The 26,060-nt window shown below is 41.7% G+C and overlaps 1 protein-coding gene across 1 annotated transcript in view; it reads left to right on the top strand.

Moving 5' to 3' along the window:
* Positions 1-3,535: 3,535 nt before the first annotated feature.
* Positions 3,536-26,060, top strand: part of SWAP70 (switching B cell complex subunit SWAP70) — a 72,072-nt gene continuing 49,547 nt past the window's right edge. Inside the window, exon 1 of the mRNA XM_041730565.1 lies at positions 3,536-3,741. Coding sequence (XP_041586499.1) covers positions 3,643-3,741 — 99 coding nt within the window. The 5' untranslated portion in view covers positions 3,536-3,642. The remainder of the gene's footprint in view (positions 3,742-26,060) is intronic.

Here is a 26,060-nt window from a genome sequence, read left to right as displayed (position 1 = left end):
ATCAGCAGCTGAGTGGGCAGGGGCTGGACACCACTCCCACATCTGCAGCTTCAGGCACAGTCGTTCAGCATTTCTGCTTCTTGCTGCTAGATTGTGCCACTGATTATAGAGCAGTTTCAGAGCCTGAGAAAGATAAGAGCTCTACAGACTTGACAGGCCTAGGTCTCCTGCCTGTATAGCTTCAGATGCTAACCTGTCCAATTTCTTCTCATATCTCTGCTCTTGTCATTGTTCTCTACATTCCACACTGGTGGAGTTGGGGTTGCTTGGGGTTCTTGACTAAACCATGCTTTGTCTAGACTGTTTTCTGTGTGGAAGTTTCTTCTCTCACTTTTGCTCAGTTAGCTGCGACTCAGCCTCATCGTCACTCCTCTTTTGCAGCCTTCCCTGTTCTCAAGAGAGCAGCATATTCACCTGTACACATACTTTCCCTTTGTAGCCCTTAGCAGAAAAAACACAGGATGGTCTGGAATGCAGTCCAAGGGGAGGGAGTGCCATTTGTTTGTAACACTTAGAAGCCACAAGTATTAGCCATAATTAAGCTAGTCCTGAATAAAAGAACAAAGTCTCTCTAGCCAAAAGTATTTGAAAAGCTTTCAAGTCCTTTATCTACACCTTTCAAATGTTATGGAGCTATAAAGTCTTCCATGAGATTTGTTAGAATGCCCCCTTTCTCACCCATTGCCTTCACATACTAGAGCAGCTTTTTCTTTCTTCTCAACAACTATGGTTGAGTTGTGGCTCCCTCCACTCCTGCCCTCGCCCCCACCACCGATTTTGCACTGTGATCTTCTTTTCCTCTTTTTTTTCTTCCTAATTCTCCATGACAAAAAGAGTTTAAGAACTAGTCTGGGAAGGTAGGACTCTCCTGGAAGGCAGGGGAGGGGAAGAATGTGTAGGCCAGACCAGAATCTTCTCTGGTGGGCAGGGGAAGGAAACATTATGTTGGGAACATTATCTTTTCACTGTTGTTCAGTTATCCAATGCTACATAACAAACCACTCAAAATTTAGTGGCATGAAACAACTATCATTTCATTTTGGTCACGATTCAGTGGATCAGAAGTTTGGGCAGGGCAAAGAAAGGACGGTTTGTCTTTGCTTTCCAATGTCTGGGGCCTCAGCTGTGTTGACCCCAAAATGGCTGGAGATGGCAGGGACAGGTTGACTGGGGTCGTATGTCTGGGTTCTTTTCCATGTAGTATCTGCTGGGACTAGAATGTCTATGATGGTTCCTTCTTTCATATAGCTATGTCTAGGCTGGTATGGTTGAAACAGCTGGGATTTTGCCAGCATTATTTTCTCTTTTAAGCGACTCTTCCATGTGGCCTTAGCTTCTCACAGCATGGCAGCAAGGTTCCAAGAGGCAACATTCCAAGAGTAAGAATTCCAAGAAATCCAGGTGAAAGCCAGGTTTTTTGTGACCTGGTTCAGAAGTCCCAGGCTTTTACTTCTGCCACATTCTGTTGATCAAACAAGCCACTCAGTCCAGCTCATATCCGAGGGGAGGGGAATTAGATTTACCTCTTGATATTTAGAACACTGTGGACCCATAGAGAAACAGAGTTAATTGGTGCCATCTTGGAGACCATCCACCATAGTCCTCGCTTCATCCCAGCCACTACGATTCATGTCCCTTTCGTGGAATTGCCTTGAAGTCCAAGATTGCCTCAAAGTCAGGTCTAGGTGTATGAGGTTCCTTGACTGGAGCTCTTCTTCATCTGAAGAACTGTGAATTAAAGAGACAAGTGTGTCCCACACCTGCTACTGAAAAATATGAGATAATGCTTCTTTTTTCTTTTTTTTTTTTTGAGCTAATGTTTATTATTGTTTGAAGCTAAATTTAGGGTTAACTGGTAATAGATAACTAATATAATCTGTCAAGTTCCAAAACACTCTTTTCATGACATCATTCTGCTTTAAAATTTGTTTGGATTATGAGAATTGAGATTGAGGAAGAAATGGGAATTTGGGTCCTAGTCATGTGATTATATATATATATATATATATATATATATATATATATAGCTTTGAAATACCTGTTTGGTGCTAACAGATACTGAGAGAACCATCTAGTGGTTAAGCTGAATCCTGAGAATTAGGAGGGTTTCATTTTTTTGTCACTGCCCGGGGAAAGCTGAGTTGGCATTCAGAAATTAAAGTTTGAATCATGTTTTTCCTTACTGGCAGATTTGGACTGGAGTTGGGGAGGGTAAATGATAAAAGTGATACTAGCATGTCAAGAAAAGTGGTAAAGTGGGGTAGGGCCTCAAGGTTCCTCACAGCGAGGCACCAGCAGTCTCTCGGCTTCCACCCCTACCCTTCCACCCCTACCCTTCCTCTAGGCTATCTTTTCCTCTGGCCCACTAAATTCCCTTTAGTCTCTAGCTCATTGAGCAATTCTTTCCTTTTCTGCTTTTTCCCACCTCCCCTTCCTAATGATGATCTTTCCCTTCTTTATAAGGTGCATATGTGTGCATTCAGGAACATAATAGAGGAAAACAAAACCAAACTCGGAATGAGAATGATCTTTTGAAAAGTCTTGGTATTTGTTCTTCTGTCCATGTTGTCCAGATTTAGTCTTGGATTGGAGAGGCAAGGCACTGTGCCTGGTGACTTCATCAGGTTGGATGGAGTCAGCCAGCAATCCTTATTTTCCTAGGATGTGAACACTGAGAAGAACCCCTGCAGAACATCTGGTGCAACGTGTCCATCTATATGTGAAGAATCTGAAGCCCCCAAAGCTCAGGTGACCACAGTTAACAGATACTAATTAAACACCTACGATGAAGAGGACGCCTTCATAGGCTTGGATGTGTTCTTTTAAATGGTCCACCCATTCTGACCAGAAAAATAGGTGGAGTGATTTGCTGGGACTCTCTCATTAACTATTGTGCAAGCGCAGAAACACCAGGAACAGCAATGACCAGCGGCAAACCCTTAAGTTGTGTACTGACCCTCGACGGCTGAGGGTTAGGAAGCAAAGCGTGCCTGACTCTGTGGCTTCTAAACCAACCTTAACCCTCGGCTCCAGGCCCCCCACAGCCCAAAGAAACGTGTGAAAAATGAATAAAACCCTTCCCTCCGAAGTCCATCCTGCCTCCCCTCCCCCTCCCCCTGCCCCGGCTGGGATCAGCGCTGGCCTTGGAGCCCCTGCTCGGGGACTTTTCAGTTCTCCTCAGACACTGGCGCGGCCGCGGGACACACGCGGGGCTTTTTTTTTTTTTTTCTTACTGCGAGGCGCGGGCTGCGGGCTGCTCACCCCGACTCTCGTATTTTAACTCGGAATGAGGGTCTTGCTCGGTGGGCACGCAAGCCCCAAAGCAGGCCCGAGGCGGCCTGGGGAACCCGAGCGACCTGCGGGGTGGTGCTCCGCGGGCCAGAGCGCAGGGCAGGTCCGCACTCCTCCCCGCGGGGTGGGAAGCTCCGTCCGCCCGGTGCGCCCGCTCCGCCCGCTCGGCGCCTGGCTCCCGGCGGACGCCGAGGGGGCGGGGCCTGGCGGGGGCGGGGCCTGTCGGGGGCGGGGCCTGCCGCGGTCAGGTGACTGAAGAGCGGGCGGCCGTGGCTGCGGCGGCGGAGGGGCGTCAGACTCGCCTGAGGGTCGGCGAGGCGGGCTGGCAGTCGGGGTAGCCACGCGGCGGCCATGGGGGGCTTGAAGGACGAGCTGCTCAAGGGCATCTGGCACGCCTTCACCGCGCTCGACCTGGACCACAGCGGCAAGGTCTCTAAGTCCCAGCTCAAGGTGGGCACCCCGCCCGGGTCCGGTCCCCCTCCGACCCTCCCGCGTGCGCTTCCCCCCCCCGCCCCCCGCGTGGTGGAAGCCGGCCCCGGCGGGCGGGCACCCCAGGAAGGGGCGGGCAGGAATGCGGCCGGGCGGCCTGCTCCACGCTGAGGGGCCAGAGACCGGGATTCGGTGGTTCAGCCTCCCTGCTGCCTTCGGGCGGTGCCCTCGGGCGGGCGGGTAGTCCCTTCGGGGCCCCTCGTGAGCGGTGGGGGGCGGGGCGGGAGGGGGTGTGTTAGGCGGGGATGGGGTCTGAGGAGCCGGGCTCCTGTTGGCGAAGGGAGGGGGGCGGGAAGTCTCAGAGTCGGAGCGGCGGTGGGAAGCTGGCTGAGGCAGCACGCCCGGGGTACCGTCGCCCTCTGGAAGAGGAAGGGACTTGCCCAAGATCACTGGGGCAGAGCCTTGTGCAGAGCGCGCGCTCCACACCCGGGCGGCCCCGAAACGGCCAGCTGCGGCTGAGGAGGAGGGAGAAGTGCCCAGAGCCTGGCCTCCAGCCGCTTCCTCCTTTGGGGGCTTTGGTGGTGGGAGACGCTCTCTGACTTGTGAGAAAGACCTCCCGGCCCAGGGGCTTCAGGTCAGTCTCGCGTGTGCTGTGTCCCGCAGGGACCTTCGTTCCCGGTGAGGAGCCCCGATCTTTCTGCCAGAGGCTTTATTGTGACTGCCAAAGACCCCATCATTGAGAGTATAGGGTATAAATAAAGGAATGCTTGTAAATTGAGTAACCCCAAGCCGGGAAAGTGGCACTTAGCCAGGAGAAATTGGCAGCTTCTTGAAAGTATAAAATATAGAAACAGACAAGAAGAGCCATTCACAGGCATTTTCTAATATCCACATTTTGGATCTGAATGTCTGGTTTTCTTAGCCTCTTCTGAGAATGAGTTTCTGAAGATTGGGTTTGCTTTGTTTATTTTGTGCAGTAATCAGGAGGTTTTTATGAGTAGTGGCTTTTATGCCAGTAGGATTTAGCATTTGCTTTTCTCCTTCCCCATCTTCCTTTCACACTCCTCCCTTCTCATTCATAAAATTATAGTTTGGAAGGGTTCAGAGGGATCATTCTCTTAATGCTTATTTTACTTTTAAATTAACTACAGTAAAATTGACTTTTTCGGTGTACAGTTTTATGAATTTTAACACACGTATAAATTTCTGTAACTGCTACCAAAATCGGGTTTCCATCAGTTCTGTCATCCCAGAAAGCTTCATGTTGCCCTCTCACCTCCAGCTGGGGTGAACCAATGGTCTGGTTTGTTCTTAATTGCTAGAGTTTTGTCTTTTTCCCTAGTGTCATGTAAATGAAGTAATTTGGTATGTTACCTTTTGATACTGGCTTTTTTTTACTCAGGGTAATGCCTTAGAGATTCACCCATGTTATAGTGTGTATGTGTTAATCATTCCTTTTTTATTAAGTAATCCATTGTATGGATGTACCCAAGTTAATCCATTCACCTTTGAACATATGTGTTGTTTCCCCTTTTTGGTGATTATGAATAGAGCTGTGTTTTACTTTTTACTGTTTTTACTTTTAATTTACCTATACCACCATATTTAAGGGAATTTATTATAGATCACTTGTAATTGGGTCTTGTTTTTCTTGCAATCTCTTGTTTTTTCATTGTTGTGTTTAGACCATTTACATTTAATGTAATTATTGATATGGTTAGATTTAAGGCTACTAATTTTACCATTTGGTTTCTGTTTTCCAATTTTTGTTCCACTGTTTCTTCTTTCTTTCCTTCTTTCAGATCATTTGAATATATTTTAGTATTTCATTTTAATACTGTGCCCAATGCTAGGGGTGGTAGTAGAGATGGGGGGACAAATCTTTGCCTTCGAGGAGTTTAAATTTTGGTAGGCAAATTAAGAAAATAATCAAGTATTAGAGATGGTTGGTTCTTTCTCTCAATTATATTACTAGGTTACCTTATCCTTAAGAAATGTAAAATCTGATGGTTGAGATAAATAAATATAATTGGATAGAGGATGTTGAGTGGATTAGAAGATAAGGGGCCATGAGATTTTAAAGGAAAAGGTGATTAGTTTTTTACTGGTGAGATTATTTCATGAAAAAAACTTCTTTGAAATAAACTTGAAAACAATCAGGATGTGATCATATAGAAAAGCAGGAGGGAAAGCTAAGCCATTCTATTCATTCATTCATTGGATATTTGTTGACTGCTGGTAGTTCCAAGGCATCCCTGTCATCTATTGCAGCAGTCTGGAATTAATCAGACATTTATGGGGACTTCTCTGTAATTTATTTTGATTGCAGTGTAATGTATGAGTGACTGTATGTCTGTATATTTAAGAGTTGGGGATCCCTGGGTGGCTCAGCGGTTTAGCGCCTGCCTTTGGCCCAGGGCATGATCCTGGAGTCCCGGGATTGAGTCCCGCGTCGGGCTCCCGGCATGGAGCCTGCTTCTCCCTCTGCCTGTGTCTCTGCCCCTCTCTCTCTCTCTCTCTCTCTCTCTCTGTGTCTATCATGAATAAATAAATAAATCTTTAAAAAAAATAAGAGAGAGTTATTGCTGGTGATAAAGCAATAGAAATAGATTGTGGTTAATGCGCAGAGAGGACTTTGAGTACCAGGCTAGTGAGGTAGGTGCCATAGAGCCTCCAAGTTTTCGGAGAGGTGATGGACCATGATAAGAAGTGCACTTTAGGAAATCACTTGGGCTGTAGCATGTGACCTGGGTTAGAGTGGATTGGACATGTTGGAATTAGGAAACTATTGCAGTAGTCTTGATGAGAGGTAATAGGGGGTGGAGGTGGTGAAGATGGACGAATGGGAGATGGTGAGCGAAGGAATTTTGCTGTCTACTAGCCTGGACTCGTGATTGGGTGTGAGGAGAAATCAAAAGGACAGAGTCAGAAATGTTTCAAATTTCAACTGTGGATGACCAATGGATACTCGTGGTTTTTAATAGAAACAGGAAAGTTATCAAAAGGAACTGTTTAGAGAAGAAACGAAAGTTAACTTTGAACATGTAGGGTTTTATTTATATTGTTTTATTTTTGAGGCCCTTGTTGGAGATGATGTCCTTGGCAAGGGTGGGGCTGTCAGTACAGGATCTAGTAGTTTGAAACTTGGACAAAAAGAGAGGAAAGATTAATTGATGGCCTTGGGGAATGGCTAGAGTATGTGGTGAGAGGAAGAATAGAAGTCAAGGGAATGGAAACAAGAGTAAGAACCACTTCAGAGCAGCACTGGAACTGAGGGAGAAGAGTTTTCAAGGAAGACATGGTCTCTTATTTTTGAGAGGTAAGCTGTTATTTTTATTGTTCTATACACATATTTTGGAGATTGTAATGAGAGTGACTCATTTCTTTTTTTTTTTTTTTAAAGATTTTATTTTTTATTTATTTTTGAGAGACAAGCCAGAGGGGCAGAGACATAGGCAGAAGGAGAAGCAGGCTCCTTGTGGGGAGCCTGATGCGGGACTCAATTCCAGGATCCCGGGATCATGACCTATGCCGAAGGCAGATGCTCAACCACTGAGCCACTGAAGTACCTCTACATATTTCTTCTTTAAAGAGAAGTTGTGAAAAGTTTAGAATATTGGCATCATCTTGGGAATAAATTCATTTTTTACTTTTAGGAGATTATTTTGCAGTATAGTACTCATTTATTTTTTGTATTTTTTAAAGATTTTATATATTTATTCATGAAGAGACCCAGAAAGAGAGATCGCGCGAGAAGCAGAGACACAGGCAGAGACAGAAGCGGGCTCCATGCAGGGAGCCTGACGTGGGATTCGATCCCCGGTCTCCAGGATCAGGCCCTGGGTTGAAGGTGGCGCTAAACCACTGAGCCACCCAGGCTGCCCAATATAGTACTCAGATAGATGTGTTTGAGTCACTGCTATAATTAGTAAATTTTGGGGTGCTTGGGTGTCTATCCTCTGCTCAGGTCATGGTCTCTGGCTCCTAGGATGGAGCCCTGCCTCATATCTGTCCCTGCTCAGTGGGGAGTCTGCTTCTCTCTATCCTTCTACCCTGTTCCCTACTCACGTGCACATGCGTGTGCATGGTCTCTCTCAAATGAATTAATAAAATCTTTAAAAAAATTAGCAAATATTTTCCTTCAGTTTCTCCAGTTTAGTACAAAAAAACTTATGTTTTATACCTAATTGTTATTAATAGCATATTTAACATATTTAGCATAAATTAACAACGTAAGCTATTATTTTGTTCTTGCAAACATAGACTTTCATTGAATTTATCAATAAGATAAAAATATGGAAACCAGAATTTGAAAACCATTTGTGACTTGTATAAGGTACTATAGAGGCAAGATGTTGAGGTTGTTTAGTCACAGTTAGCGTAGGTCAGTGTCTTCCTGATCTTCATTAATGTACCCTTCCCCTCCCCCCAAGCCCCTTCTCCCAGTACCCTCCAACAAAAGGGGAACCACCTCTGCCTCACTTTTCTTAACTTTGATTCTTTCTCTTCCTTTCTCATTCCCTGTGATCTCCCAGGGTTCTTTCTTGAAGTCTGCACCCTCTGTAGGAAACCTCTGTCTCTTGGGCTCCAGTTGTGCCAGTTTTGGCTCCCCACCTGAGTTGCAGCCATATGAGTCTTTACCCCTCACCACACTCAGCCTGTGTACCCCTATAGGAGTCATCAGCTGTATTAGTTTAATATGCAATGGGATTGTTAGAAGGCAACTCATTTTTAAAATTTTCGTATTGATTTGGTATTACTCTGTTTTTCAGGCTGGATACAGAGGGACATTAAACTGAATTATTTTGAGTTAAGCTTTTCCTTTTTTTTTTTTTTTTTAAGATTTTATTTATTTACTCATGAGAGACAGAGAGAGAGAGATGCATAGACACAGGCAGAGGGAGAAGCAGGCTCCATGCAGGGAGCCCGACGCGGGACTCGATCCTAGGTCTCCAGGATCACACTCTGGGCTGCAGGCGGCGCTAAACCGCTGGGCCGCTGGGGCTGCCCGAGTTAAGCTTTTCCTAATTGTGTACTGATCTATTTGTTGGCTGAAGTAGATATGGTGAGGGAAAAAGCCTTCACAAACATTCTCTGCTTGCTTTTAAACTTGTATTTATGGACACTTGGGTGGCTCAGTCAGTTAAGTGTCTGCCTTTGGCCCAGGTCATGATCCCAGGGTCCTGGGGTCTGGCTGCAAAGCAGCTTCCTGCTCAGCAGGGAATCTGCTCCTCCCTCTTCCTCTGCTCCTGCCCTCTTTCTCTTTCTCTCTCTCTCTCTTGCATATGCATGCTCATTCTCTCTAATAAATAAATAAAATCTTTAAAAAACCCTTGTATTTATGAATAGTTTTTTTTCCTTCGAATAAACTATAAGACTATTACTGTTTTGAATTCAATTTTAATATACCCTGTAACTGATGTGTGAGAATAAAAAACTACTGAGTGATTGATGGACACATACCTATATGAAGGTGCTAGGTACATTTACGTAGCTGAATAAATATAATTGAATTGAATGTTACGGTTTTTTTTCACCCATTTTTTTCTCTTGGTTTGGTTTTGGTCTTTATGTCCTGCTTTTGTCTGTGTGTGTGTATTTTTAAAAAATTTTATTTTTAATTAATCTCTACACCCAATGTGGGGCTTGAGCTTACAACTTCAAGATCAAGAGTCACAGACTCCACTGACTCAGCCAGCCAGGCCCCCCTGTGTGTGTGTGTGTGTGTGTGTGTGTGTGTGTGTATATATATTAATGAGGGATATTTGTGTATAGATTATGTTAGGAAACCGTATTAATATGCTATCTGAAGCAGACTTTCTTGCTTTTAGGTTTTGTTTTTTTTTTATTTTTATTTTTTATTTATTTTTATTTTTATTTTTTTAATTTACTTATGATAGTCACAGAGAGAGGGAGAGAGAGAGAGAGGCAGAGACACAGGCAGAGGGAGAAGCAGGCTTCATGCACCGGGAGCCCAACGTGGGATTCGATCCCGGGTCTCCAGGATCGCGCCCTGGGCCAAAGGCAGGCGCTAAACTGCTGCGCCACCCAGGGATCCCTTGCTTTTAGGTTTTGATATCAATTTGCAGAAGTCCATGGAAATAGGTATAGGGCATATTAGTTGAATTAGAGGCAATAATTATTCTCTACTTTTTTTTTTTTTTTTTTAAGATTTTATTTGACACAGAGAGAAAGGGAGGCAGAGACACAGGCAGAGGGAGAAGCAGGCTCCTCACAGGGAGCCTAATGTGGGACTCGGTCCTGGCTCCCCAGGGTCACGCCCTGGGCTGAAGGTGGCGCTTAGCCGCTGAGCCACCAGGCTGCCCTCTACTTTTGTTTTATTTTTTATTTTATTTTTTTTATTTTTTTATTTTTTTATTTTTTTAAAGGTCTTATTTTCTTTCAATTTTTATCTATGATAGTCACACACACACACAGAGGCAGGGACACAGGCAGAGGGAGAAGCAGGCTCCATGCACCGGGAGCCCGACGTGGGATTCGATCCCGGGTCTCCAGGATCGCGCCCTGGGCCAAAGGCAGGCGCCAAACCGCTGCGCCACCCAGGGATCCCTCTACTTTTGTTTTAAAATGATCCTCAGATGATTAGAATTTCAGTGATCTTGCTGAAAGATGATAAATCTCCAGTTACTTAGAAATACATGCAACTCCAACCTGAAACCATAGAAGTCCTAGAAGAGAGCACCGGCAGTAATTTCTTTGGCATAGGCCTTAGCTGTGTTTTTCTAAATATGTCTCCTAAGGCAAGGGACAAAAGCAAAAATAAACAGTTGGGACATCGAAATAAAAAGCTTCTGCACAGCAAGGGAAACAGTCAACAAAGCTAAAAGACACTAACTGAGTCACTCAGGTGCCCCTGCAGCATTTGTAATAACCAAGTGCCCCTGCATTATTTGTAACCAAGATATGGAGGCAACCCAAGTGTCCATTGATAGATGAATGGATAAAGAAGATGTGGTGTATAATACAATGGAATATTACTCAGCCATGAAAAAGAGTGAAATCATGCCATTTGCAACATTTGTGACAACATGATGGGTCTAGATGGCACAATGCTAAGTGAAATAAGTCAGAGAAAGACAAATACCATATGATTTCACTCATGTGGAATATAAGAAACAAAACAAATGAACAAAGGAAGACAAGCAAAAAAAACCAGACTCGTAAATATAGAGAACAAACTGGTAGTTAACCAAAGGGAAGTTGGTTGCGGGGGATGGGTGAAATAGGTAAGGGGATTAAGAGTACATGCATTGTGATGAGTACTGAGTAATGTGTTCTTCAATGACTATATTGTATGCCTGAAACTAATATATCACTATATTAATTGTGCTAGAATTAAAATAACATAAAAGTTAAAAAAAGAAAAAAAAAACACATCCAAGAAGATAAGGTGATGAAGGCTATTATTTAAGCATTTGTATATCAAAGAGAAACTTTGGAATAGTTCATATATACACATGATATAGAATTCATGAAGTTCGGGCAGCCTGGTGGCTCAGTGGTTTAGCGCCGCCTTCAGACCAGGGCGTGATCCGGGAGACCCGGAATCGAGTCCCGCGTCAGACTCCCTGCATGGAGCCTGCTTCTCCCTCTGCCTCTCTCTCTCTCATGAATAAATAAATAAAATAAAGCCGTAAAAAAATTTAAAAAAATTTCATAAAAAAAGAACTCATAAGAGTTCAAAAGGGCATTTATAAAAGTGAAAAGTTTTCTCCAACCCCTGGCCCACACTATTTTCCTGCCCTGGAGGCAACCATTATTATGTTCCTTCTAGAGATCAAAATGTACCTTAAAATTAATACTCTTATTGTTTTAGTAAATGTTGTCCTTTTAAATATAGCAAAGTCTAGTGATATTTTTTGCAACCTTTATTATAACTTTACTTTGCAATTATGGTTGCAGTGCAAATTACATGTCAGTCCTGGAAATGTCTTGAAATAAGCTTTTTGGCTGTGTACTTTTATCATGTTGTTTTTAGAAACACAGTGGTTTTTTGTTTTTTTAAATTGTGCCCTTTTGAAGTCAAAGAGGATCTAAGTGTAGAATTTGAGGAACAACATGGGTAGTTGATTTTTTTTTTTTTTTTTTAGATTTTATTTATTTATTCATGAGAGGCACAGAGAGAGAGAGAGCCAAAGACCTAGGCAGAGGGAGAAGCAGGCTGCATGCAGGGAGCCCTATGTGGGATTTGATCCTGGGACTCCAGGATCACACGTTGAGCTGAAGGCAGATGCTTAACTGCTGAGCTTCCCAGGCGTCCCAACATGGGTAGTTTGACTTTATTCATTTCTTCAGTGATAGATTTTTCAGCTAAATATCTTTTATTTTTTGCTTTGCAGCTGGTTTATATATCTTATGAATATCATATGTTCTGTTTCCATGTAGGCATTTAGTCTAAAAAAAATTTTTTTTAAAGATTTTATTTATTTATTCATGAGACAGAGAGAGAGAGAGAGAGAGAGAGGCAGAGACACAACACAGGCAGAGGGAGTGCAAGCTCCATGCAGGGAGCCCGACATGGGACTCAATCCTGGGTCTCCAGGATCAGGCCCTGGGCTAAAGGCGGCGCTAAACCACTGAGCCACTGGGGCTGCCCTAGTCTAAAAAATTTTTTAACCTTACTACTTACAAAAGTAATTGAGCCTGGCCAAAGTCTCAGTTGAAAATACAGTAGTCTTCACTTATCCATATTTTCAAATTTCACGGTTTCAGTCCTGTAGTCATCCGTGGTCTGGAAGTAGATGATCCTCTTTCTGACATAGCCTCAGAAGTTCAGTAGTAGCATAACAATATGTGCCTACATCATTCACCTCACTTCATCTCATCATGTAGGCCTTTTATCATCTCTTATAATTACAGGAAGGGTGAGTATAGTACAATATTTTGAGGGAGATACCACTTTCACATAACTTTTATTATAGTATGTTATAATTATCCTATTTTATTATTATTGTTGTTATTCTACTGTGCCCGATTTATAAATTAAACTTGATCATAGATATGTATGTATCGGAAAAGAGATGTATCTAGGGTTTGGTACTATCCACTTGGGTTTCAGGCATCCACTTGGAATATGTCCTCTATGTAAGCAGAACAAATGTATAATGGAAGCAAGGTGCAGTAAAGGGCTTTTATCGTGTGAAGCACAATGTAAAAATATGGTTAATTTTTGTGACCTTGGCATGTATAGTATTTTCTCCTAATCTTTAGTATTATATTTCTATTAACCTCTGTGGTAAAAGTTGTTTCTATTGAGGAACTAAAAAAATCTAATTTAAAAAAAAAGGGTGAGACAATTGGAATCATGAAAGAGCCTACAAAAGTCTTAGTAAATATTTCTCATATTTCACTAAAACAAAATAGTAAAGATAGCTCTCCAAATAACATGTAAGAGACACTTAAAAATCTTAAAATGATAATGGCTTCTGGGTTATTTCCTTTCTTTGCTCATAACCTCAGTGAGATAAGTTGGAAGTTGGGGTTTTCTTTGAAATAACATGTAAACTTCTGCTTTTTGAAAGGTAATATACAAAGTGTGAGGCACTGTGTATGTGTGTGTGTGGCCCTCCATCTTAAGAGCCAATATGCATTTCTAATCTTATGACTCAGAGTTCTTAACCTTTTTGATCTCCATTTCATATTTCCTTTCAGGTCTCACTATAGTCCTGAGGTACATCATACCTGAAGCTAGAGACAGAAGAGGCTTTGCGTGACTTTTTCCCACTTATCCCATTTGCCATCACAGAGTAGCTATGTTCTCATTCCATCCGAACAGAAGGGTTATTATGTAATCCCCTCAATGGATAATTAGCACATTAGAACTTGAGTTTGAGGTATTCCAGCTTGCCTCTGCAGTCTCTCTTATGTGTGTCCCTGTTCCCGTCCTACAACATAAGTCTAAGGTAGCTCTTTGTCTCAGCTTCCTCCATCTCCCCCTGGGATTCATTTCATGAATCTCTTTTTCTGCTCTGCTTACTGGTTTATTTCCTTCTCATTATACCTTCAGGTTGCTTTTTTTTTAATTGAAAATCTGTGCTTTCTTGAAACTGCAATTCTCAGCGATTAATTAACTGTGGAAAGGTATTTAGGAGTAAATCTGCATATAGTTGAATTTCATAAATGAAGAGATCTTGTTGTCATTAGGGAGAGATTTTTGCATTATTGGAAAAACAAATTTTTTCAGCTTAAGATTCTTCTGTGCCTCCTATACCTTTTGCTTTAAGAAAATGAGCTTTGTTTTGTTTTGGGTCTTTTCTTTTCTTTTCTTTTCTTTTCTTTTCTTTTCTTTTCTTTTCTTTTCTTTTCTTTTCTTTTTTCTTTTCTTTCTTTCTTTCTTTCTTTCTTTCTTTCTTCCTTTCTTTCTTTCTTTCTTTCTTTCTTTCTTTCTTTCTTTCTTTCTTTCTTTCTTTCTTTCTTTCTTTCTTTCTTTCTTTCTTTTCTTTTTTACTGGAGTTCGATTTGCCAACATAGAGCATAACACCCAGTGAGAAAATGAGCTTTGTTTGGTAATCAAGTATGTTTGATTTGGACTGTGCAAGTGGTGTATGTGAGCATGGTGTACCAACCATGCTCCAACACATGCTGGATGGTGTCAAAGGTATTATATTTCATTGCATAAGCAGCTCTGGGAGAATGGAGCATTATCGACCTTACCAGGCAGGACAGCCCCATCAGTTCTTTCAGTTCATAGGGTGATGGATGTGGGGTTACATTTTACGTGTTTTTGTTCTTGCACGGAATAGATGGTTAACTTATATTTGTTGATTGACTATATTAGAACCAGTAGTCCAGAACTGATCCTACGAAGAGGGGAGGTTACTAAAACTTGGGTATTTATGACAAAGGTAGAGTTTTGAGATTATTCTGATGATGGAGGTGAGAGGCTGGAGATCAGGAGACCAACTGGGGAGCTTCTGTGAAAGTTGATGAGTCCTTTGATGAGTGCAAGGCTGGGATGGTGGCAGTGGGAATCAAAACAGATAATGTTCCTTACCCCATAGTGCTTTAGTCTTGTGAATGTTACAGACCCAGCAAACTGGCAATTCAAATATAGTGAGATAAAGGAAGTACACATTTCACCTAAGTCTTGTGGGATTTATTCATGACACTTGCCTGTAATGGATTATTTCATTGTTGGCTGCAACATAGAGATTTTTAAGACCAGTTCTACCATTTTTGTCCCTTTATTGTTATTCTCGTGGAAGGATGAATGTTAATTTTCCAAATGTTTTTGGAATAGCTGGAGGCGCTTAGCTAACTTTTAAATTTTTTTTAAAGATTTTATTTATTTATTCATGAGAGACACAGAAAGACGGAGGCAGAGACACAGGCAAGAGGGAGAAGGAGGCTCCATGCAGGGAGCCCAATGTGGGACTCGATCCTGAGACTCCAGGATCATGCTCTGAGCCGAAGGCAGATGCTCAACCACTGAGCCACCCAGGCGTCCCTTCAGCTCTTTTTATTTATTTTTATTTTTATTTTTTTTAAAGATTTTTATTATTCATTCATGAGAGAGAGAGAGAGAGAGAGAGAGGCTGAGACACAGGCAGAGGGAGAAGCAGGCTCCATGCAGGGAGCCCAATGGGGGACTTGATCCCAGGGCTCCAGGATCAGACCCTGGGCTGAAGGTGGCAGTAAAACCGCTGAGCCTGAGCCATCCGGGGTACCCGCTTCATCTTTATTTATTTATTTATTTATTTATTTATTTATTTATTCGTTCATTCATTCATTCATTCATTCATTTTTTTAATTTTAATTTTTTTTGCTTCAGCTTTTTAATTTTTTTCAAAGATTTTATTTATTTATTCATGAGCAACAGAGAGAGAGAGAGACCAAGACACAGGCAGAGGGAGAAGTAGGCTCCATGTAGGGAAGTCAATGTGGGACTCGATCCCAGGTCTCCAGGATCACGCCCCGGGCTGCAGGCGGCGCCAAACCGCTGCGCCACCAGAGCTGCCCCCCTTCAGCTCTTTTTAAATGAAACTTTCACACACTCACAAAAAGGTGCTTGGGCACACAGAGGAGGGGAACCTATCTAGCCTATGGGGAAGATCGGAGGATTTAGGTCAAAGAATGCTTCTAGAGGAAGAGACATTTGTCACTGACCTTAAGGGATGTGTCAGATTCATCTATAAGAACATCTATGATGAAAAATACGGAAGATCAATCCCCTGGGAAAGCAAGAAAACATGTGAGGAAAGAGCACTAGTTGGGGAGTCTGGAGACCTGTCTGTGCTCTGATACTTGTGAGCCATGGGAAGTCACTTCTTACCGGGCTTCAGTTTGCTCATTTGTAAAATGTGAAGTACCACATGAGGTCTTTGAGGGTTAGCCTTCTAATTTAACTATGTTAGCTTGATGCGTTTACCACAGTCATATCCTGTTGAGTGTTTGCTCTGCAGCAGCTCTTTGTTGGAGCCTCAGAAGGGAGAATGGGACCTGTTACTGAGGGCAAGGAGCCCCTGTTTCCCCAGCATTACATTCTCTGGTTAGCCATAAGCTGATAGAGCAGCTCATTCAGTAGAGAGAGGAGTTGGCACTGGGGATCCTGAATTAGACTCAGCAATACAAACTCAAAGTACAAGAGGTACATGAAGAGGAGAGTCTGTAATTTTGTTAAAGAAATGGTGGTACCAAAGTCAGCATCAGGATGGAAAGCCTGTTTTGGGGAGAAAGGAGATGAATTCTTCTTTGGGGTTTTTGGATGTGAGGCAAATTTAGTGTAGAAATCTCTAGTATTAGTTAGGGTTGTAAATCAGAGTTCAGTTGAGAGGGAAAGACCAGAAGGAGATCTGAGAGTTATTAGAATAAAGGTGACTTAACATTGTCAGAATAAAAGCATTTTTGAAAAAGAGAATAAGGAGAAAGAACTCAGGGCTGAAAATTGAGCTTTGGGAAATGTCCAGTTTGGGAGAATGAGGGATGAGGTAGCGGGTCCTACAAAGGCACCTTTGTAGAAGAAGAAGAACCAAAATAGTTTGAGAGGAGGGGGGATGATTTAGACTGCCAAGTGCCAGCAACTTCGGAGAATGCCTGGTTCAGAAAGTGTCTGTCTCATATGTTCTTCAGGAAGCAGATGCTAAGACAGAGTTGGGAGTGCAAAAGGGCTATTGAGAAGAAACACCTATGGGGGAAAAGAGAGTAGAAGCAGGACTGGGAAAAGGAGCTATCAAACTGTGGTATGGACCTGACAAAATTGGGAGCAAATGATACGACCATCTTGCTCAGTCGTTGGCTGAGGAAGACCCTGAGGAAGCTGGAGGCTCTCAGCTAACTACAGTCCTTGTAGCTAAGCAGCATTTCCATTCTTGAGGGATTTGAGTGGTACATCTCTATGTCTGCAACAGAATCCTTTTGAAAAAGCAATTTCATGAGATTGATGGGGATGGAAGCCATATTATGGAGATCGTAAGGAGACAGTGGTCAGACGAGGGGACAGAAAACATAAACTTCAGATTTGTGATCATCACTTGCGTGTATACTGTGGCTTCAGATTTTCTTTTGGATGGAGTGTACTACCTACCTAATTTATCTCTTTTCTGTTATAGAGTTCTCATTCACACTTGTTAATTCTTATTGAGTCCTTTTCTCAAAAATCTCTACTTGAGGGGCACCTGGGTGGCTTAGTGGATGAGCATCTGCCTTTGGCTCAGGTGGTGATCCCAGAGCCCTGGGATCGAGTCTCACTTGGGGCTCCCCACACAGAGCCTGCTTCTTCTTCTGTCTGTGTCTCTGCCTTTCTCTGGGAGTCTCTCATGAATAAATAAATAAAATCTTAAAAAAAAAATTTCTACTTGAATTTTGTTTTTTTTTGTTTTTTTAAAAAATTTTTTTTTTTTTAATTTTTTTATTTATTTATGATAGTCACAGAGAGAGAGAGGCAGAGACACAGGCGGAGGGAGAAGCAGGCTCCATGCACCGGGAGCCTGATGTGGGATTCGATCCCGGGTCTCCAGGATCGCGCCCTGGGCCAAAGGCAGACGCCAAACCGCTGCGCCACCCAGGGATCCCTCTACTTGAATTTTGAGGAACTAGATTGCTCTACTAGACCTCAGGCCAGACGAGTTACGCCTGCTAATTCTGGTGGTATGAATAACTAACGGAGACATTGGTTTTTACTCTAAAAGTGATCTGAATTAGAGATTCCAATTAAACAAAAATTCTCCCCAGTGGAATATAGTGGTAGTACAGGGAAATAAATTCAAAGACCTATCTAGATAAAGATGGAGAAGCAAACTAAATTTAAAAAAGAGAGAAAGAGAGAAAAGAAAATTCTTTTTTTTTTTTTTAAATAATTTTTATTTATTTATGATAGTCACACAGAGAGAGAGAGAGAGGCAGAGACATAGGCAGAGGGAGAAGCAGGCTCCATGCACCGGGAGCCCGACGTGGGATTCGATCCCGAGTCTCCAGGATCGTGCCCTGGGCCAAAGGCAGGCGCCAAACCGCTGCGCCACCCAGGGCGCCCAAAAGAAAATTCTTAAATAGGGCTCATTTAGCAAACATTTGTTGAACATCAGGAACTTTTTTAGGTTTTGGCATTGCACAGATGGATAAAATACAAACCTTCTCTCTCTTTTTAAAATATTTTATTTATTCATGACAGAGAGAGAGAGAGAGGCAGAGACACAGGCAGAGGGAGAAGCAGGTTCCATGCAAGGAGCCTGATGTGGGATTCGATCCTGGGACTCCATGATCACACCCTGCGTGAAGGCAGATGAGACGCTCAACCGCTGAGCCACCCAGGTGTCCCCAGACACCTCTTTTGGAACTTACAGAGTAGTGGGAGGGTAGATGTAGACACTTATTGGAGTTAAATCTTTAAAAAAAAATTTTTTTTTTTTTAAGATTTTATTTATTTATTCATGAGAGAGACAGAGAGAGAAGCAGAGACATAGGCAGAGGGAGAAGCAGGCTCCATGCAAGGAGCCCGACGTGGGACTCGATCCCGGGTCTCCAGGATCACACCCTGGGCTGAAGGCAGTGTTAAACCGCTGAGCCACCAGGCTGCCTGTTAAATCTTTTTATAAATGATTTATCTTAAAGATACTTGTTTCTGCATAGTCCAGTGGGACACTGGAATCTAAGGAAGCTGTCCCAGATTGGGACTTTGTTGCCTATCATGTGGCTTCTTCAAGAGGTATGGCAAAGCATAGTTCTTTGTGAATGACTGAACTGAATTAATTTCATCAACTCTATAGTCTTACAATGATCTCTTGTAATTTTGTAATTTTATTGGTGTTCTCTAGCTGGAACCCCCCAGACATATTTAATTTTAAAATTTTCCATAAATATAAAAGCTTCACTTTTTCTGATTATAAAGATAATACATAGAATATTCAAACAACACATTGAAGTATAGAGACAAAGGTAAAAGTACCCAAAATTCTACCACCAGAGGCAGGTGCAATGAACTTTTCTTTTTTTTTTTTTATTTATTTATGATAGTCACACAGAGAGAGAGAGGCAGAGACACAGGCAGAGGGAGAAGCAGGCTCCATGCACTGGGAGCCTGATGTGGGATTCGATCCCGGGTCTCCAGGATCGCGCCCTGGGCCAAAGGCAGGCGCCAAACCGCTGCGCCACCCAGGGATCCCCGCAATGAACTTTTCAGTGAATATTTTTCTAAAATCTTCTCTCTCTTCTCCATACCTTTTTCCTCTCCTTCCTTGCTCTGTACACATATACACATGCATATGTACATGTGTTATACACAGACATATCCTTTTATATAAATGGGACTATATTTCATATGCTTTTGTAACCTATTTTCTTTTTAAAATTTTTTATTTTATTATTATTATTTTTTAAATTTACTTATTTATGAGAGATAGGGAGGCAGAGACATAGGCAGAAGGAGAAGGAGGCTTCCTGTGGGGAGCTTGATATAAGACTGTAACACCAGGACCCTGGGATCACTCAGCCAAAGGCAGATGCTCAACCACTGAGCCACGCAAGTGTCCCTGTAATCTATTTCTTAAAGAGGTGATAGAGTCCTCTTTCCATATCACTGTTGTCCATTGCTTTCCATATCACTTTCCATAGCACTGTTGTCTGATAGATACAGACAACATCCTTAATAATGACTATGAACTATTTGACTGTGTTGATGCACCATGTTTTATTTAACCACTTTCCTATTCATAGATACTTGAGATGTTTAGGTATTTCCAGCTGGGGATGCTGCTAAGCATCCTACAATGCATAGGACACACCTCCCCCTGCTCCCTAAACAAAGAATTATCTGGTCTAGGGCCACCAGGGTGACTCAGTCAGTTAAGTGTTTGACTCTTGGTCTCAGCTCAGATCTTGATCTGGTGAATTGAAGCCTGCCTTTGGCTCCATGCTGGGCATGGGACTTACTTAAAGGAAAAAAAAAAATTATCTGGTCCAAAATGTCATTAGTGATGGAGAAAACCTGCTCTGTTCCTTCTCCAGTGTTGGGTAGTGGTGATCTTCACTCCCCTGTATCTGTTCAAAAACCAGGTATTGTTACTCATTCAAGAAGTGATAGCTCTTTTAATTTACATTATTTTGATTACTAGTGAGGTTAAGCATCTTTCCTGTATTTATTAGCCATTTGTTTCTTTTATGAATTTCCCATTCATGTCCATTGTCCATTTTTTTCATTAGGTGTTCATCTTTGATTTCTAAGAGTAATTTGAATATTGGAGCTGTCAGCCTTTTTTCTTTGTTTCTTTGTGGTGTCGCTCTCTCTCTCTCTTTTTTAAAGATTTTATTTATTCATGAGAGAGACAGAGAGAGAAGCAGAGACATAGGCAGAGAGAGAAACAGGCTCTAATGTGGGACTCAGATCCAGAACCCCAGGATCACGACCTAAGCCAGAGGCAGATAGATGCTCAACCTCTGAGCCATGGAGGTGCCCCTGTGGTGTCTCTTTTTAAAGGGAAATTAAAAATCTTTTTATGTGGTTAAATATACTGATATTTTGTTTGGTTTCTGAAGAGGGCTAAGTTAATTATCTGAAATAACTTATTAAAGGTGCTTAATTTAGGTAGTTTCATGGCATACAGTCTGTAGACAACATCACAACAGGTGGTTTTGTTACATATCCTGCCTTAATCTTTCCATAAGTGTGATGCTTCTATTGGTAGTCTCTGTGAAGAATATGGAATACAACTATTAGGTACGGTTTCCTCCCTTAACTGAGCTGCAGCTAGGTATTTGAGATACTGCTAGCATGTGAGATAATTCGCTTAAATGATGCATAGGAGTTCAGCAGACAGGAAGGCCAGTAAAGGTTTCCAGAGTTTATGGAGAATGATCCAGTCTTGAAGGATGTAATGAAGCAAATGGAATGTTTCTAGCACTCCATTGTTGGGGGACAGGCTGGTGGAGACCTGGAGTCTCATCCCTGTTTTGTTACTAATCACATTGTGACTTAGGCCAAGTCTCAGGCCCCGCTCTTTTTATCCATGAAGCTAAGAGGCAGGAGTAGAATATTTCCTAAGGTTGTCATTATTAAAATACTATAGTTTTACTGTTAAAAGAGGATTTTTAGAAAGGATTCATTTAGCATTTATTGAAAGCTTTCTGCCCTCTGGATAGCATGTGAGGTGCTGTGGGAATGCAAGGATAGGTAAGACATGGGCCTTTCTTTCAGAAATTTACAATCTTGGGAGAGAAAAACCATGTGTGGTGGTGTAAAATAAGAAATACAGAGTGCTTGGGAAATGCAGAATGAGGAAAGACCATCTTGATTTTGGGTGGTGGGGGCTTCTGAAAGGGATGACATTTATGTTAGATGGGAATGGAGGTATAGGGGTGGTTGGAGCAAAGGCCTGGAGGGAAGGGGAGTGGTACAGGATTTGTGTGTGTTTCAGTGAGTAAACTTGTTTGGTGGGATTTGTATGGTTCATACAGATGGGTAAGAAGAAATGCTAGAAAGGTAAAGAGGGCTTGACTTGTTGAGTGACTTAAATACAGGGCTGAGATACTTATTTGGGTTTTCCTTCTGTAGGCTTTTGATGAATTTTAGATGAGGGGATAATGTGATAAGCAGCACTTTAATAAGATTAATTTGGTAAAAGTGTCAGGATGGTGATTGCTTTTAGGAACTGAGTCAACACTGACCTGGAGATTTCTGAGGCTGATTACAATGAAGGTAATTTAAGAGAAAGCAAGCAAGACTTAAACAGTGATAAGCAGGATGAAAGAATATTGTCAGGAAAGGGAAAATGACTCTATGTGGTAAAGGGGCAGGACTTCTATTAAGACAATGCTCTTTAAGGCAGGGCATAATACTGGTAGGAAATTGGTCATTCTGGGTCATTGTTAGGAAGAGTTTTCTGGTAATTTGCCATTAGCTTGAAATTTTATAAATCAGACAGGAATTTTCATTTTTTTAAAGATTGCTTATTATAAATTATAATTCTGTAATTGTGTTGGTTCAGATAAGCATGTTGGAATAGAGATCCCCACCTCCCTTTTTCTTCAGTGTTGAAGTTTGCCCATTACGCACATCCTGTAAAGGGAAATTGTGTGACTTGTTGGGGGGGGGGGGGCATGCTTCAGAGGACATTTATAATCTCTACATCTTTGGGAGGGTGGAGGGTAAACATTATGCACTCGTGTGTTAAAACACTGTTTAGTAGTTCATCATCTTTGATTTTGTTTTCATGATAGTTGGAGTAAAGTGCTTAAAGAGGATAAATGGCAAACCACTGAACAGGAACAGACCAACGAACAGGGCTCATACAGTTAATCAGTCATCTCTTGTCAGCAAAGGCCCTTGCAGAGGCAATAGTAGATAGTTATGAAAGAACTGGAGAGAGGGATTATTGGCATAGATATGGATCTTTTATTGTAGTAACAATAGTTTATTCTTCATATCAGGAATGAGAGCAAAGTTGCTTAGCAATCATGTGGGTGCTAAAAGAATGGCCTTTGGAGGAGAAGGCATTTGAAGTGGGATAAATTCAGCTTTTTCAAGAAACTTGCAGACATTCTGATTAGAGTGATTCAGGGGCAGTCCTTAAACAAATCAAGAACTTGCAGCCCTCTTTCTTCCTGATTGCTTTCATCCTGGTCTGCTTTCCAGCTTCCTCATCTGGAGATGCTAGTGCCTCTTGGAACTGGTTCCCCCAAAGGTTGGTGCTAGGAGATAGGGGCTCCCTGAGAGAGAAGGGTCCCAGAGTTCTAGGCATATGTAGTTCTTCACCACTGGATTTAACTCTGCTCCACAAAATTGTGCCAGCCACCTCACTGAGTCCTAGAATTGACTAGGTAGGACTAGGTGAATATCAGTCCATCACTGCACCTGAGCCTTACAACAGGGGTACATGGCCACAGGGTCTTAGGGCTTTCTGTTCTTCCAGAAAGAGGGAAAGTGGCAAGTGTGGAAAAGGCATCAGAGCAGGAAGCTTGGGTTCTAGTCCTAGTTTTACTACACATAAAACTGTGATTTGAGGCACAACTCCTAATCTCTGACTCCGCCTCTTCATCTGTAAAATAGCAGTAATACGTACTTTTCCCAAGGACAAGACTGAAACCAATTAATGGATGATGTGAGTCTACCCTAAAAAGCATAAGCTATTATACAAACTTATGAAGTCTGTCTTTTTTTCTTTCTTTCTTTCTCTCTCTCTCTTTCTTTCTTTCTTTCCTTCTTTCTTTCTTTTCCTTCCTTCCTTCCTTCCTTCCTTCCTTCCGTCTGTCTTTCTTTTTTTTCTTCTTTTCTTTTCTTTTCTTTTCTTTTCTTTTCTTTCTTTTCTTTCTTTTCTTTCTTCATGAGAGACAGAGAGAGAGAGAGGCAGAGGCAGAGGCAGAGGGAGAAGCAGGCTCCATGCAGGGAGCCTGATGCATGACTTGATCCTGGGACTCCAGGATCACTCCCTGGGCCGAAGGCAGGTGCTAAACCGCTGAGCCACCCAGGTGTCCCTGGAGTGTTTACTTCTTGTTAGTAGTTTATATTCTGGCTTTTGAGATTTTGGTTTCTTTATATATTATATTTTTTAATTAAAAAAAAAACCCTTGAGATACTGTTCAGGCATTTATTTATTTATTTATTTATTTATTTATTTTTAATTTTTATTTATTTATGATAGTCACACACACACACAGAGAGAGAGAGAGAGAGAGAGAGGCAGAGACATAGGCAGAAGGAGAAGCAGGCTCCATGCACCGGGAGCCCGACGTGGGATTCAATCCCGGGTCTCCAGGGTCGCGCCCTGGGCCAAAGGCAGGCGCTAAACTGCTGCGCCACCCAGGGATCCCCTGTTTAGGCTTTTAAAAGATTGCTAATAGAAGTTTTGGAAAGTTTTGGGGCTTCCTGGACGGTTCGGTTGGTTAATCATCTGCCTTCAGCACAGATCATGATCCCAGGGTCCTAGGAATCAAGCCACCTCAACCGGGCTCCCTGATCAGCGGGGAACCTACTTTTCCCTCTCCCTCTGCTGCTCCCCCTGGTCTTTCTGTCACATAAATAAATAAAATCTTTGAAAAAAATTTTTTTTGGAAAAGGTTTAAAGATAGCACACTTTTCGTCGGGCTCCCTGCATGGGGCCTGCTTCTCCCTCTGCCTGTGTCTCTGCCTCTCTCTCTCTTTGTCTGTCATGAATAAATAAATAAAAGCTTAAAAAAAAAAAAAAGATAGCACACTTTTTTTTCTTTTTTAGGGACAAAACATTTTCAGTTATCCGTTATTCAGTTTATTTTGTTTGATGAAAACTTACCTATTCTGGGCCATATTAACAATGAAAAAAGCTGTATTTCTTATCAGATTGTAGCTCTTTTGCTGAATTCATAAAACAAGTTTGGGGTTGACAATTAAGGATTGGCTTTAAAAAAATTTTTTTAGAAACAGGGTTAACACCTTATTCTGCAGTGAGGATACTGAGGCTGAGCATATAAGTAGCAAAACATTAAACCATTATAAAACAGTAAGTGGCAAACCACTAAACAGAAACAGACTGTGTGAGAGCAGGGCTGGTGCTCAGATCTCCTCTAGGGTCCTTGCTACTATTAAGTGTTGTTTCCCTCACAATTTGTCTAACTAAATGAAGATAAAGTTAAGAAAATTGTCACTGAATTCAGCTATCCCTCTTATCAAAAGTACTGTTTAATTGCCCAAGGTTGAAGTCTAGAGTTCAAATGTAAATCTTCTTTAGTGGGATCACTGAATTGAACTAAGCACCTACATATACAAAGAACATTGTTGACTTTAGAGAACTAAAACCATGATGTTCCTTATTACTAGAGAGTATTGGACCAGGGATTACAAAACTTGAATTCTAGTCTCAGTTCTGCCAAGTAACCTTGGTTAAAAACAAAACAAAGCAAAACAAAACAAATTTTATCCCTTTGAGCGAGTACTCACCATCTATAAAATGAAGATGATGACAATATGGCATCCAAAGCCCCTGCCAGGACTTGACTTGGAAAGATCTATGAAACCCGAAGGTAGAGAAAGGGGAGTACAGGAGAGATTGAGGAGTTTGCATTAATCAACTACTTTTCTCATATTATTCCTCTACCTGAAAGCTTTCCAGTTGCCCTTTCCTATCCAAAAAGCTCTCCTTATTTCAAGGCCTACATTACGTTCACTTCTTCTTTGAAGTCACTTTAGCACACATTCTCTTTTCTGAACTCATTGGTTGCCCTTCCGTCTCACTCGTGTTAATCATGATACATTGCTGTGGATTGTGCCTTTCTTATATGCCTAATTTCTAGTAGGTTAATATAAAAGAAAAATAGAGACTTCAAGAATAAATAGATCTAAGATGTGTGATCTTAGGCTAGTCAGCTTTTTAAAAATACATGTTTAAGTTCTTAAATAGTTGGAACATTGTTGAATAGGTAAAATTTTTTTCAAACTTGGGTAAAAGGAGAGATAAACAATGAAAGGTCTTCTACCTCAGGTCTACCACCAAGCTAGTCTTTCCTCTACTGTTATTAGTTTCTTACATATTCTGTTAGAGTTTCTTATTTTTTCTTTCTTTTTCTTCTACATAAAAGATGGCATACTAAACATAATCTTAAGCATATTGCTTTTTTCATTTAACTTATCTTGGAGATCTTTTCATATCACCACACAGTGAGCTTCCTTATTGTTCTTAACATTGTATGAATGCACTGTAACTTAATCAGTGGTTGGGAATTTTTACTTCATTAAATCTCAAATGATTTCAAATTTGAATGACCTTTGAGCCTTCTCAGAGAAAATTGCTCTTTATTTCTCTAAACTCGTATTTTTATAGGACTTTGCAGGTTTTAAGTATTTTATGTTCTTGAAGTTGATCCTCACAAAACCTCTTTGGGAGTAGATAATTACTCCATAAGTTTTACTAGGTAAATAGAGA

The sequence above is a fragment of the Vulpes lagopus genome, chromosome 15 (genome assembly GCF_018345385.1).
Source record: "Vulpes lagopus strain Blue_001 chromosome 15, ASM1834538v1, whole genome shotgun sequence".
Classification (NCBI taxonomy): domain Eukaryota; kingdom Metazoa; phylum Chordata; class Mammalia; order Carnivora; family Canidae; genus Vulpes; species Vulpes lagopus.
The sequence above is the reverse complement of the archived record's forward strand: the minus strand, read 5'-3'. Positions and strand labels throughout refer to the sequence as shown.